This window comes from Hesperophylax consimilis, chromosome 9, assembly GCF_061612785.1.
Source record: "Hesperophylax consimilis isolate HC1 chromosome 9, BYU_Hcon_1.0, whole genome shotgun sequence".
Taxonomy (NCBI): domain Eukaryota; kingdom Metazoa; phylum Arthropoda; class Insecta; order Trichoptera; family Limnephilidae; genus Hesperophylax; species Hesperophylax consimilis.
The window spans coordinates 8,410,574-8,427,207 of NC_142844.1; the positions used below are offsets into that span (position 1 = coordinate 8,410,574).

General features: G+C 34.2%; 1 protein-coding gene across 1 annotated transcript in view; it reads right to left on the minus strand.

The window, feature by feature from the left end:
* Positions 1-891: 891 nt before the first annotated feature.
* The window catches only part of LOC149420861 (transmembrane protein 145-like), a 41,203-nt gene continuing 25,460 nt past the window's right edge, over positions 892-16,634 (minus strand). The window contains exons 5-8 of the mRNA XM_089635592.1: positions 15,739-15,845; positions 9,277-9,425; positions 6,646-6,750; positions 892-5,327 (exon numbers count right to left, since the gene is read on the minus strand). Coding sequence (XP_089491718.1) covers positions 5,098-5,327; positions 6,646-6,750; positions 9,277-9,425; positions 15,739-15,845 — 591 coding nt within the window. The 3' untranslated portion in view covers positions 892-5,097. The remainder of the gene's footprint in view (positions 5,328-6,645; positions 6,751-9,276; positions 9,426-15,738; positions 15,846-16,634) is intronic.

A 16,634-nucleotide genomic window follows, 5' to 3' on the forward strand; every position in this document is an offset into this window, starting at 1 on the left:
ATTTTTTTTTTTCATTACGGCTAGAATCACGTTTTGAAATAAACGAAATATTAATTAAATTACGTACATCTTCTAACAGGTGGTCGGGACTCCAAACTAAACTCCCTAACACCCTGTTATGCAATAAAGCAGAGATTAAACTAAAAACTGAAATTATAAAATTAAACAATAAATTGTGACTTTTGTGACGAAAACATATTTTGAATCTCAAGATTTAATACATAAAATGCTTTTGAGTTAAAAAGGTATTTTTACAACTAAAATGAAGGTGACATGATTGAGTTTATTACCAATAATAAAATGACCTGTTAAGGTTGTAGTTATTTAAGCCAGGGGTCAGTAACATCTGACAAGTTTAGACATATTTTTGTTTAACATGACAAGTCAGATCAAACATGATAAAATCAAAATTTTGGAATAAGTACATATTTAAAATGTCCTTCATTTTTTGGGTGTTTATCTATTGCAGGTAAACCAAATCCAGACATAGTTTATAAATATTAAAAAACCTAATTCCATTCATTCAAATTGTTATACTTAAAATTAATTTTAATATAATACATTATGTGTATTTTTAATCCTATAATTTATTCACATGAAGCTCCATTTGGCTAATTAACAAAATTATTTTAAAATATAAGTTACTTATAATATATGTACTTTAAAATATCGAATAAGCAAAAATAAATTATGAATGTTTTGCTTGAAAATTTGGTTCTCATGGCTATGTGCGAGTTATTTAAAAAAAAAAATCAAATAAAAAATCAGGAAAAAGAATCAGTACATATTTTCAAAAGTGGCACGGGGAATTTGCGTAGGTCTAGATCACGGGTTGGCAGACTTTCTAGTTAGAAGAGCTAAATATTAAGTAAACAGAATCCCAACATTTTCATAGGGTCGAAACATAAATTTACAATGTAGAGCTAAAACTGCTAAAACAACATGTAATATGAAGGCATGGCTTTGCATTGTTGAATAATATTCATACTGATATTATCAAATAAAACCAACACTGTGGATGAAAGTCTTCATGAATAGCGTTGAGATGTTGATGGCATTTCACTATTATTTCTATTGACTAGTTATATTTTAATACAGGACTTGTGCGAGCAAACAAATAGAGAATATGCATTGCGATCGTGCCGTTTTAAGTATCTAATGAGGCTGCGGAGTGGATTGAAGAACCGCAAATGCATAGAAAACAGAGGCGTGAAACTCACTCCAGCAAACAATCAAACGACATGCGCTTCTCAAACTATCTTATTCTGTTGTGTCGAATGGTGTATAGATTTAACCCTTTATAGGACAACTTTTTTTTTAACGATACGCCCTTAATGGTTTTATTTATGTATTCTATATTCATTTTGATGAACAGAAAAAACTTTTTTTTTTTGCTTTGTCTTTTTGAAATTTTCGATTTTCCAGCGGTCTTTTTTCTGATGGTTGTCCATTTAGGTAAAAAAAAAATATGATCTAAAATTTGTGTTTTCATTACAAAAAGACAGGTTGGTAAGGAAAAATGTACTTTTATTTATTTGCGTTACAGGAGAATAACTGCTTTGATAATTTTATAGAGAAACTGACCAGGACGCGATTTTCGTAAATTTATTCAACATGTGCGAATTCCGGGGCGGTTGGTTCGATTCTAGACCTCTGTGCGTTACCTCAGAATGATTACAACCCATAAGGGCGATTATTACTTGTAAACATAAAGAAATATAGACCTTAATGTTGCAGGTTTCAAAATTATCCGTTTTAGCTTATGACCTAAAAAGGGTTAAACAATTACCAAGTACATGACAATTACACAGTTGGCAGTGTACTACTGAAATTACTTCATCTGGACAGGGTCTTAGTTTCAACGATTCGTTAATAATTTCATTTATTTGTGTAAACATAATACTACTTAAAAATTTACAGCATTAAGAATTCTCAAATCAAGGAAAAATTTAAAAAGGGCATAAGAAATTCTTTTGATTTACAAAAAAACCTAGCACAATATGTAACGTTATTTATGTGTTGTAATGCATAACAAATCGTGTTTTTGTTGCTACGAAACTGGTGTTAAAACTTATCGCACACAATACATTGTTAAATATTATGTAATAATCTATATAAATTAAAAATTTTATGTTTGTTTGTTCAAAATGTTAAACCTCTGAAAGTTCTTCACAGATTGCTTTGAAATTTTAACACAATGTTGCATTTGAATACGCATTTGTTTTTATATGCCTAGATTATATAGATATCACCTGTGGCAGGTAAAAACATGCTTTTTGTGAAAAACAGCGCCATCTGTTGGACAATCATACTTTTATCGAAAATCAGCACCATCTGTTGGATGTAAAAGCAACACGCGCTCTTGTTTCTCTATCTGCACAGACAGACTGACTCACAGCAACGCGTGGCGGGGTACAGCTAGTGTTGAATTAAAATGAAAACACAGTGTGCAGACATTAAAAATACAGTGTTTTCAATAATTGTGAGAAATTTTAGAAACATATGGAATGAAATAATATTTTTATTATTATTAGTAACTTCATGAATAAAAATATAATTCATAATTTTAATTTTAACGACAAAACACATTTGCAAAAAGTACGTAATACAAAGGTGTATTGACGAAGAGTGTATCCCTACAGCTAGCTAGCTAATAAATATACTACAACACATCACAATCATACAAATTCTCACATATTTGACAGTTTTACGGGAGTTTAACAGTATCACAATAATTAAATGCTAAATTATAAATAATTCAAAGGACTCCGGCAATTCTAGCTGACCTTGACTTTAGTATTTTTCAGATGATCTTTTCGCATTGATGTATAACAGCATTGACCTACCTACATGGCACCAAATACGACCACAAATTGAATCAGTCCAGTGAGAATGTAGACAAGACTTGCAACATAATACATCCATTGCATAACAACGTCCAGCGTAATCTTTGTTAGTGGAATTTGTTAGGCCAAATTACTACAGTAGTCCTAGAGAGAGGTCACATGTGACATCATCGTTCTAGTATCTACTGTCTTTTTCATCATACAAGATGTTTGAGAAGGAAGAATATGATCGTCAATGTTGTACGCAAAACCTCTCTTTAGGACTTCTTTATCTATCTTGTAATGCATTTTGCATTTGATAAAAATTGACAATCACAAAAAGTTACTGCATAAACAAAAATACGATCCAAGTCAGCTGCTGCCAATAGGAGCATTATAAATTAATTAAAAATTGTTGACCTAAAGAATATTTAGATTATTTCCACTTAGGCTTCATAATATTCATTTTAATTAATCCTAATTCATTGCATTGATTTATGTTGAAATGTACAAAATTTTACAAAGAAATTTTTGTCCAGAATGAATACTGATGTTGACCGTGAAAAGGCAGAAGTCAATTTAGCTAAACTTTTTGGTTTTCTTTTTGCCCAGTAATAATTACCTCGAGAAAAGGAAATAAGACATGACGAGTCACAAGTCTTTCAGTTTGCATTGGGCAGAGATAAAAGCCACATGTCTCGTTCAAATTGTAAAAGGGAGATAAAAATATGAATCTCAGAACTTTAAGAGTTTGTTGTTTTTAAATTCTCAAATAATGAACACAATATAACCAAAAGCCTCATAATTAATTAACACAATTCTAACCCATCGGCATACCTGCCGCCAAGAGTGGGAGGCGAAGGTAAGAATCCCTCTCAAGTATGCACAAATGATTTCACAAAAAATTTGTATGCCAATTAGTTAAGTTCCTTCATATTAAAAACGAATAACGAACATGTAATATTTACACCTAGGATAAAACATAAAGATTTTTTTGTCATCTCTTGCAAAGTGGGTTATTCCTTTCTGCCTTATATCACAGTCGGTGTGTGTAGTCAATGATTTGCAAATAGAGAATAAAACATCTTAAAATTTAACAGGTACTTCATCATACCAGTTTGGTACAATAATTTCAAGTCGGTTAAATATTAATGGTGATTATGAAAACAAAAAAAAACTTTTACATTTAATTAATAATAGTAATATTTTGTTGTTACTTACCAAATTATGGATTTATCCAATTTGGTTATAATTTTTTAAAGTTGAAATTCTTAACAAATGGCTATAAGCTGTTTAAAAACAATTGTGACATAAACATTGACTAAGAGTTCTTTTGAACACCATTTCACGGGGAAAACTCTCTTCCCATCTGAAATAAGCTATTTATTAAATCATACTTTACGAAAATTAAAATAATAATAATCTGTCTGATTAAATTATAAAACTAGTTAAATCATTAAAAGCGGAGTGCAAATGGTGAAGACGGAATCAATAGATGTCGCACATTAAAAAAAAATAGGATATATTTATCCAGGACACTGTATAGATTGCATTTAGTTGAGTCTTGCGATTATACATAAAGATAGCAGCAAATAAAAATGTGCGGTGAGAAAAAATTAAGGTAATATTAATAGTTAAATATGACCGAAGGAAATAGGGTCCCATTAGGGCAGTTGGTAGAGCAGCACCCCGGTTGAAGGCTGGAGGGTCTGGGTTCATGTCCCAGATGCGACCGAATCTTTTTAAGATTTTTCTGTTTCAGATTTTCAATAAAAAACTCGCTAATAATTAATTGAATTATTTTTAGTGCCTTTTATAGAATATTACGCATACAAGTGAAATAATTGCATTTTTATGTGAAAATGATTTAAGTCGCAAGAGTTATCATTATTACGAAATAATAAGATAAATAAAGAATAGAGAGCGTGCGTAATTTTATTGTTTGCAAATACAATTATTGACTTAGATTGTGTTTCAAAGTCCATCGCATTTGATGATTATCAAATCGACAAACAGAGCCATTTTGAATTTTAGACATATGAATAGTCCCTAGCTGTGAAACATAATGGTCATGTTGTTATGCTTGACAATCAAATATGATGGAGTTTGAAACAAGCCAATCTAAATAAAGCTTTACCATTTGCACTCTTCAATTACTTCCATCAGTAGGGTAAAATAAAATCATCAACGTTGGCATTTCAGCACGACAATCTCCGCAGCGATTTGAGATGGTCTTAAATTAATTTGACACAAGTAATCACGTAATGCTAGTTTATCCAAAGACGTTGTTGACCTTGCTGTGGTTGGCGGTTTGGGGGGTGAGGGCCGTGAAGATGACGTCGTCATCGTCGTTGTCGGCCACCAGCGCCAGACTGTCGTCGGGGAACCTGTCGTCCGCCGGCAACGTCTGGGACTGGCGCGAGTGCAGCGGGTCCAGCAGGCCGTCGCCGGAACCATGCACCACATGGGGCGCCTCGTTGAACTCGTCCAATTCCTCCATTCCTGAAAAGAAAAACTCTAATTTAAACACTAATCACCACAATCTTCATCATTGTGAAATCGGATCCGAGGACATCAGAAGAATGCTGATTTGTGTTATTTCCCAATTTATGAATTAAAAATAATATATACTATATTTGCGGCACGTTCCAGAGTAGAAGATACTCTCAGTATCGCCCTGGTGTAAGACCACCAATCAGAATTGAAATGTGGCTTGAAATCCCCCACCTTCCGCTTCCCCTCTCTACTACCTTCAGCCTCACAACATACCCCAAATGGGAAAGCCATAATTTCACTAACTCCAGACGGTTGGGAGCGGTTGACACTCTAGTGCGGTATTCACATTAAAAAAGAGGAAAATAATTTCCCTCAGGGCCTGTCAACTTTGGGGATGCTGTGTGGAGGTTTTTTTTAAGAAAAGGAAGGAGAGGAAGTTCTGGGAAGGAAAAAGGTATGAGGGGTGGGAAGGAAACTAGGGTTCAGTGTGTCATGGAGTGACGGACGAATGATCTATCCCCCCGCTGCAGCGCAAGGCGACGGGTCAAGAGAGACCAGTTGGAGAGGTCAAAGGGTCTCACCAAAACAGCGTCTCCCGATCTGGCACACCACACAGCTGGTGGGCAGGCGCATTCTGAACCCACCTCCCCGATGAACCCGAGCACCCCTGCTAAATCACCAAAAGTAACGAACCACTTGGGGTGACCTATGGCAGAGGTGTTGATTATCCAATAAATGGTTACCGGGGCAGCAGTACCCAAACACATGTCTAAGCTACCAGTATTGTGTAGGATACGATTTTCGAATTTACCTTTTTCTTTACCGGGACCCATATAAAAAAATCTTTGCTTTACTCAATCATTATTTTCATACTTTTTTTAGACAGATTTTTGCTATTAGAGAAGAAATAATATTTTGGGACGGATACTAAATCATCAAAAATAGCAACACCTTGAAAATTACCACATCTGTCATTTGAATACGCCGTTGCCGTCAACAAGTTTAACAAAGATGTAAAAACATTCAGAAATCGTTAGTTTATTGACTTTAACATATTATAAACTCCTCGGTCAATTGACATATCTGTCATTTGTATATGCTGTTGCCGTCAACAAGTATAACAAAGATGTCAAACCATTCAACAATAGTTAGTTTATTGACTTTAACATGTTACAAACTCCTCGGTCAATTGGCACATGGCATTGTGTACTCAAGTTTCAAATCCCATTTGTTTAAACAGAACACATTTGTTTACTATCAAACTCCACGCTGAGAAAAGGTTGTCGAACTTTCAGTATTGCATTGTTTCGATCATAATGATTACCTGAATAAGTGGAAGGAGCGAGGAGGAGGTACTGCTCTGACCTGGTTGGCCACAGCAGGTGCGCCATCACACAGAACGCCATACAATCAGCTGAGTATGTTATGCCTGGAAAACAATTGTAAATATATTATCTAGGTACAAATACTAAATCGATAATATAAAAAACAATAATATATAACACTTTATTAGTGTAGAACATAGGAATAATTATTTGTTACACTTTAATGTAGAACTGTTTGTTTGAATGCAAATACATATAATAATAACAGGGAAGAAGGCAGCAACAATACTGTTCAAATAAATACACAAAAACTAACAAGCATACAATAATGTGTACTTTCACCCGCGGCTGTTGCACACATATGTCATTTGGAAAGGCAAACCCACGGTGCGGTTGACGCACAAATAAAACTTTGTGGAATGTTTAGGTCAAGTGGTACTCAACCAGGGTTTAAAATATGGCTTATTATTTATTCCATTGATATCAATCTGTTGAAATATTCAAATATCTTTACTTCATTAGATGGTAGATGGAAAAACAAAGCCCCCAATTCTCAGCGACAGGGAGGCGATATCCCGCCATTTAGTCGAAAAGTATATCTTAGTTTTTTTGTTTATTTATTTAATTATATATTTTGTCAGTAGCATAAAAAATTACCATAATTTTAGTATGGGATGGTTTCGTAGCTTATATGTTTATGTTATTGCAATAAAGAATTCAAGGTCTTAGAACAAGATAAGTATTTTAAACAATAAAAAATGTCAAAATCGACAGCGCACAGTGGATGTCTGAGCTGATTTGTTGAGCGGTTAATGGGTTAAAGATAACATATTATTGGTACTAGATACATTGTGCGCTGTGTAACAGCATTTTGAATAGTAAGAATGCTGTAAATTATTGTTTGTACCTAACAACTATCGCCACAGTGGACACCACAAACTGGTCCAGCATACCATGACAAAGGGTATGGTGCTGTTAAATGATAACTGTAAATCTTTTAACATTTTCAGCATTGGCCATGAGAGTTGTTTTTTTTTGAGAATTTTCAGCATTGGCCAGACCCTGAAGATTGAATTCCACAAACTAATGAGAAATAGAAATCAATTTATTACACCCGATTTTAAAACAACACAAATTCAAAAATTATTATATTTACCAAGCCATAAAAAATTTCAAACATCTCCCTTCTGAATTGCGCTGCATTATCAGCCAATCAGAACAAACAATTAAAATTATACAATTTTTCCAAAAAACTTACAATAAATATTTACTTTATTTTATACATAACATATTAAAGTAAGAATCGTGGCTCCCTTATCAGGCACAAGAGTTCCTCTTTTCTGATAAGGTAAACATGACCAAATATGGCCTTACAACACAGACATAGGAATTAATAGACGAGAAGATAAAGGCGAGGGGTAAAATCAACTGTTGAAGAACGAAGGGAGTGAAGATGACTGTGATTCGTCAATAAATCAATCTGACAGTAAATAGGCATCTCGCATTATAATATCACCATTTACTTCTTAAAAGTAAAATCTGCTTTGAATGAATAGACATTTTTACATGGGAGCGCAAATTACTCGCCACGTTATGAACAAATTTGCGAAGTCCAAATTCGGCAAAGTAAGGCAGCTTCTATATTCAGAGTCGTAGTTAGTTCAGAGTATTTAGTTAAGACACTTTTATAAATGTTCATAATTTACTTCCCAGCAACCAACCAGCTTTGTGTTTCGCGTCCAGACGTTTCTCGATGTGATAGTAACAACTGATTCATATTATACAATGTGAATATGCTTAAAATAAAATAAAATAATGCTTATATATGGAATGTAATACGACAATTGGGTTTATTCTCTTTTTTCGCATCTATTTTTACCAGCTTTCATAGTACAAGTAAACATTTTGCCGTGTTATTTCGTAAAATGAACCGATGATGCCTCGACCATAGTTCGCACAAGAATGATGACATCACGTTTTCAAATATCACTTGAGGCCGTACGCGAGCCCAGCCGGCTCAATGGAACCGGTATGGGGAGTGGGGATAATACGCTTTTAATCACTTAGGGCAGGTCTACTAATATTCATATGTCTATGCCTTACAATATTTTTTAATATATATACATGTGCTGTTATATGTATATAGGTATGTCTGCTGCTATATACACATGTGTGCCTGCATGCACACATATTAAAAATTATATATATAATTATGTACATTTTTACAATCTAATGCTAATTTACTTCTTTCTCCTTTCTAATTTCTATCTTCTACTTTTTATTACAATTTTTCCAAAATTTTAGCTTCATCTATAGTTACTAATTTCATATGTTTACACTAGATTTCATATTTCATACAAATTAATTACACTCAATTGGTCACCATGAAACAGGCAGCCGCCTAGTATGGTGATTCATTATATCTACTTTATGTAAATTCCATAATAATGTAACATGTATTAAATAAATAAATAAATAAAAAATATATATAATATATGTACAATGTAACTCATATTCTTCATCTTGCAATGAAAAAAAAAATCTTGTAATGACTTACACAAATTATAAATATCTTGATAATCAAAAACCATAATCAATTAGACGGAAAAAAGATAAGTGTTGTTTGTTACCCAAGAGAAACTTGAATCTCCAGAGCGGGCTGATCTGCAGGGCGATGAGCGCGATGACGGGCAGGTAGATGAACCACACCAGGCTGGAGGCCCCAAAATGCAGCAGGAAGTTAAGCTTCACCATGTTGTGCTCATACAGCATCGTATTTCTACAAATAAATCACAATAAGATACGATATAAGTGCGAACTTTGAGCCAGCTTTAAGAAGAGCAGCATGGAAAGGCTTCGCATGCAGTACAACAACGGCTACCGCACGATGTTCGGCCTTCCCAGCTACTGCAGTGCTTCATGTGCTGGTTTTGCAGCTCTCATAAGAACTAGGATGGCAGGATTAAGGGATAGGACACAAACTCCGGAAATGTCCTCATTATAGAATCCCGCCAGAGTCTAGATTCCAGCGTCGAAGAACACTGGAGAAAGTTATTGGTCCCCTCAATCTCAATTAATGCTACAGACCATTAACACCTTTTTTCTGTTTCTATATACATATTTGTTTGTTTTTGTTTTGCTTGCACTTTCTCAACTGTATGCAGTGGCGGCTCGAGCGCCTCTTTGATGGTGGGGACCGGATTTATGTATGTGTACTGAAATCTCACTACCCTAAAATATATAAAATTTACCTATCAGCTGTCTTTAAACAAAATAATTGAAAAATCTCTCTAGATATATACAAATTTATAATATAGAATAGTAAACATAACGCCATATCTTGGAAGAATATGATCGAACTTAATTTGAACATGCGCAATTCCCGCCCGAAACTAACAAACCGTCCAATCCTAGAGAAGGAATTTTAAAATCTGTCCCCAAGCTTTACAAGTGCGCGTGCACGGTAGGGCAGAATTCCTGGGAACCAATCAAAATGCACTAAATTCAAATTTCAAGCGAAAAAGCTCGGTGACGTCCCCTGACTCTAAGGCCTATGCTTAGAGGCTTCAGCGCCTTGAGCTCAAATAGTGTATTGTGTATTATTGTGTTTTTGTGTACATATGCACCTATGCTTTAATAAACTACAAGGAAGGCGCGGAGCGGAGTCAGTTCTTCCATGAGGACTATTCTAATTTCAAGCTTGAAAAAATTAGACACAATTTTTTGTATAATATTTCAACTTTCTGAATGTTAATTGCTTTTATGTTTAAAGAATTCATTTATTTTGGCGTAGACAAAGTTTCAACTATTTTCGTAGGTTTCGGGAATATCTGTTTGTCCCCACCATCCCCCTATAAAGAACCGCCCCTGACTGTATGTATACACTTTGGGATCGCACTAGCCTCCCCATATTCCGGAATAAAATAAATTCATTATTAATATTATTGCATATTATTAGAAATTATACTGAATCACAACTGCATAACTTGAATATTTTTTAGACTCAATGTAAAAGAAATTAGAAAAAATAAATATACATCAAATACAAATAATAAAGTCAACAACAATGTATGTAATTAAATTATAATGCTAAAAAATAGCAATAATAGGCCACTTGCACGCATTTCATTATAACTTGGAAAAAATCCTGTCGATAGATGTTCCTACTAAGATTACGAAAATGTTACTAAAAAATTAGAAATTTATAGTTTTTTTTAATAACAAATCCATTTTTTTACCTTGTGATATCACTACGTGGTTTCATGATATTTCATCAAAATGGCAATTAAACACACCTTTAAAAAGTGATATAGAGTCATTAAAAGTGATGAAACAAAAACTAGGTTAAATAGTTTCCTATTTAACCTAGTTTTCATTTCATCACTTTTCATGACTTTGTTGAACTGTCATTTTGTTGAGATACCCGGTCACCGTCACTACGTATCCGTCTTCGATATATTTTTTATAAAATTCCACTGATTTTATTTTTAAATATAGCAACACTGGATTCCGTTGCTTTTGACATCTACGTAAATATATTCTATTTATATACATTCGACATTACATGATATGCATTACAAAAAGATAGTAACTAATGAACGCCCATAAGGTTTTTTGCTACAAAACTGTAAGTAGTTGTAATATGGACATGTTGATAAGACTGATATTCTTTATTTCGCCATTGAGGTATCCAATGTATTTCACCCGATTAAATATTTGATAAACTTGTCGAATTCCGCTGCATGCAAAGGTTCTTTAAAAAACAACACTTGATTTCAACTTAAATATCTAAGGGAGATAACTATTTAAATCAGGGGTTTAAGTAAACATCCACAAAATATGTTTTTAAGATTTCGTTTGGGTCATATTAATGATTTGTGCGTATTTCCTAACCTTCTTTATTATCAAGGCATTATATTATAAACCATAGAAAATCATAGAAATTTGACAGATATTATAACCCGGGTTGCCATTGCATACATACTAACATACCCACAATACAAATTCCTCACAAGTTCATTTACCTCTAAAATTAAACAAAATTCTGCATGATAACATTTACATATTTTATAATTTTTTTATTATAGTCATTTTAGGATTTTATTTTTCCTTCGGGCTTAAAAATAGAAATTTGTTCAAAAATTTGCTGCGAAAGTAAATGAAATTATAGTTTATTCTTACTTGTAATTGTAAACATAATTTTTCAATATGGTTGGTTAACCAGGAAATGCTCCCATAATCGGTATTAGTTACATCTAGGGAATGCAATCCCGCAAGAAAATGTCAATCCAGGTATTTGCGGGACTGAACAATCTTAGTCCCGCTGGATCCAGGTATTTGCGGGATCCAGCAGAGTGGACTTAGATATCTAATCAATCGTATAATAAAGACCTAATACCTCGATCTACCCACCTTGTTTTTAGACTTTTAAATTTATACCTATAATAAAACAAGTTCTTTGGGACATTTTAAATGATTTATTAATAGGTATACCTTTAGTTAGACATAGGTAAAGTTTAAGTCTTAAATTGGCAAAGAATAAGATAAGACATACATTTACATAACATACCAGCCTCGGAACAGACTTTGTCTAGTGAGGTGGGTATAAGAAATCTATGTACACAAATGAAAATAAAATAAACGCCCGGATTGCCGGCACTGAAACTGAAACTGAACTGAAACTTAAATTTAAATAATAACGTTCACACGATAAACAATATTCTTGTACAATGAGCATCATAAGTCTAATTAAACATTATTTTGGAAATAGCTTCGTAAAAAAGTAAAAGTACTAATTGTGTCATCTGATAAACGGCTACTGATATTGGACACAAGTTAGCCAGCGACTGAAAAAGCTCGATTCAGCTTCCACGCTGGTTGGCACAATAGTCATTTGCGCATTGTAAGTGAATTGAAGGTATGTGCCTTTTAATCCACCGGACTAGAAGTAATTCATTTCCTTCTTTATCAAAACCTCAAGGTTACTCATATTGCCAGATCTAGGTTGTTGATGGGCTGTTGATCTCGAACTCTTCATACTAATCAAAGTATGTTCGAGTTCGTCTTGAAGTGACTTTGGTGCTTCTGCTGCTGCTGCGTTTGTCTCCAGATTAGCGAGAGAAGTGTCGTCATCGTCATCGTAAGGATCATCAGCATCAGCAAGAGCAGTGGCTAGTGCGTTGTTACCCGTGTCCGTGTACTCTAGCCTTTTGACTATAGTTTTGATTGCCTTGCGTATTACACTTTTTGAAGGTAGACTCAATGTGTCATCAACATTAATAAATTGACATCTGTCTTCTTCGTACTTATATGGATCATGTAAGTATAATAACACCGCTGTCAAGTTAGTTCGCCGCTCTGAAATCCGTTTCCCTCCCAGTCTACGCGCCACAGCGCGCAGAGTAACACGTATGAGCTGCGCTTCTCTGTAATCCCGCCAGTCCAGCGGGATCCCGCAAAATTTTCGACCGAGATTAGTCCCGCAAAATGTCTGCGGGATCTCGGTAATTCGGGATCCCGGTATACCGGGATTGCATTCCCTAGTTACATCAGTTCTCATATTGTAGAATCCTAGCATTTTTCCCACATCCACAAAATACCCAATCGGTTTAAATTCTCAGAAATTCCCCACAATCTGCGACTACATATTCCCACAAATTGGAACAGTGTTACGTACCTGCTGGCTTTTAAAAAAAATTATATTTGGCTATTTAATAAAAATATTTTCGCACCCATAAATAATTATGTCCCATCTTTCTGGTTTATAAAAAAATGGAGCGATTTCGTGGATTGAAATTTTCAAAACATCGCCATGGTTTCAAAAAAATTATTAAAAAAAAAAAAAAAAAATTGGCCTAAACCGATTTTTTTTTTTAAATGGTATGCAAGTGGCCTATTGTTTATTGATAAGTAGATAGTTGTTAGTTATAAGGAGATGTTAAATTGGCTAGAGAATTACAATAATTATGAGCAAGTAAAAGTACTTTTATGCTGAGTGTTCGCGCTTAGAAGCTGCAGACACGTATCTATATAAGCTCCCGGACTTTAATTCTCCTGACGGGGTAGTTCTTATACTAGTGTTGTGAAAGTTTGTCCTTATAAGTGAAATATTAAAATTGTTGTGTTTTTTATGTTAAAATAGTTGTTAAGTGTAAATTCTAATAGATATGACAATTTAAAATATTGAAGTAAGAGTTTTATTTCAAAAACTTTTAACAGACATAGCTGTATTTAAAAGTGCAGTGTGGGTTCACAGATGGATGCCACATGTTTTTCTGCCGGGGTGGAGCGATGACCGGTGTAAGGTTACGTTTTATTTTTTGTGGGAACATTTCGAAATGGGTAGTAAGGTCATAAATCATGATAAGATATACTTTGGACGGACTGTATGCCTTACGACCCTTACCGGTAATAAACAATCATAATAGTTTTAATAGTGGTGATAATGAAAAGGACAATGGTGTACTTCTTCCCCAACGTAAGGGAAGGAAACGAGGATGTAGAGCCGGGAGGAAGGTAAAATTAGTGAAAATTCTGCGGTTAGCACAAACCAGGAATTTGCGTCCACCTAAGTCTCTGAATGTTGCGGCTTGGAATGCGAGATCCATTGCTAATAAACACGATGATATTGTGGATCTGATAAGGGGCAAAGATATTCATATTTTGGCACTATCGGAGACTTGGCATGAGAATGCAGACTCATACTCCATCAAAACACTTCGGTCAAGCGGTTTCTCGGTGTATGAAGCTGCAAGACCGATTAAAACGGACACAAACAACGTTAATTTTACAAATCACGGGGGGGTTGCAATTGTAGCGCAAAATGGTATTCGCTTAGACAGTATAGGAATACGTCAGATGTATACCACTTTTGAGTTCGTCGGCTGCAAGGCCTCTGTTTCATGTCCACTTATTATATAATAATTTAATGTTTTCCTGTTTTATATAATATTTTAATTTTCAAGTTCTTATTTTTCGTGCACTGTTATTGTCTTTTATTGTTGTCCTCTACTAAAATAGCACTGCTATTGTTAAATTTTATTCTATGCTTTTGTGTAAACCGTTTATTCTTTATTTCATATTATGTTATTAATGTTTTTTTTTTTTAAGGAACACAATAGGAAATTTTATTTTTAAGTTTATTATAGTTAAGCGCACTTGAAGTGAAACAACACAAAACTGCGCTATATAAATGCTATGTTATTATTATTAAAAGAATTATGTAGTCTATTTAAATAAAAAGCAATATTCATTTGTGTGTGACTCAAAAACTACTGAACTGATTTGGCTGAAAATTTCAAAGCGTGTTCTTATTAGTATCAGGAGTGTTTAGAGAGTAGTTTGAATGGTAGAATAAGTCGAGGACGCCCAAGAAGGATGTAATGCATTATATTTGCACTGGAATGAGATTCGGAATCGAATTAAAGTCGATAAATGTAGCTTTATAGCAGTAACAGTGTGGATTTCATGATACTATAAGAAGTGAGTTACATAAAAATTCAGGGGCTTCCGAGGAAGCTATGAATCAAATAATTATTTGTGGTAAAATAAGGCGTACGCGATGAACGAAGAAAGAGTTGTAAGGAGAATGTGCAACATGGAAGTGAATGGTAGAAGAATCTGGGAACGCCTGAGGAGGACATGACACTACCAAGTAATACTTATGTATTGTAAATTCAGGCATATGTGATGCGCGAAGAAAGGATTCTAAGGAGAATGTATGATGCGGAAATAAGTGGAAGGGATGCGGAAGTCAAGGACGCTGAAAGAAGACATGCATAAAAAACACTATTTATTTAAATTCTTTACAATACGTAGTATTATTTCCAACATAAAAATGCACCCAGTTTTCAGGTGCACTAGAATTCACAATTTAAAAACTTTACTCTAAACCCCAAGCAATGCCGGGTACACGTCAGCTGGTAATATATAATATTTATGTAAAAACGATGCTACAAAACCACATACATCAGTGAATTTACTACATATCTACAATTGGTGCACAAGCCTCTGGTTTATATGCAGTGCCTCAATTAATAAGGTAAAAATATAAACTAAATTACATAAAAACGGAGAAGAAATATTGAACTCACCTTAATTCGTAAACGAACCAGAACATGATTAGTACCCGGAAGGCGAGGATGAGCCAACCGGGCCAGGTCTGGTACTCGTCTATCTCTTCTATAATGTCTACTTCGGTCTGCAAAGACATAACAAACAAACAATCAGTACAAATTCAACAATATTTTGGCGGGTCCTACTCTCAACATAACAATTATTTACGTACATATTTCTGTGGCGATTCCTACTCTCCAGTCAAATACCTACAATTACGTACATATTTCTGTGGCGATTCCTACTCTCAAGTCAAATACCTACAATTACATACATATTTCTGTGGCGATTCCTACTCTCAAGTCAAATACCTACAATTATGTATATATTTCTGTGGAAGTTCCTACTCTTAAGTCAAATACAATTAACTTTTTCGCCGCTACGCGCATCAATTCATGCGAAAATAATTCGTGCCCCCAGCGCTACGCGCATCAAATCATGCGTTTGACTTTAGCGGCTGTATACTACGTAAATATGCGACGAATTTAGCAGAAAACTGAACCAAAAAATAGTTCAATCCTTTATCTTACTGACATCTGGCGTTTGCTGGTTAAAATATAATAAATTGTTTACATAAAACATTGTGAAGGCGATGATTCGTTAAATCTTCATTCAGTCATTTGAATGTCGCGCCGCTGAACCGTTGTGTCATCCATAGTATTTCTAAGGTGATCCAGTCTGCTTTGATGGACTTATGCGTCGATGTAAAATATTGACCGATTTCTATTTTGCGAATCTTTTTAAGTAATTTATTTTTCTGTGGTATATTAGTTTGTTTGTGAACTTAAGTGACGTGAAGTGTTTTAAAAATAGTTATTTTACTCAAGACTTTTTGATTGACTTTCTTTTGTGATTTTATTTCTAAATTTTGTGG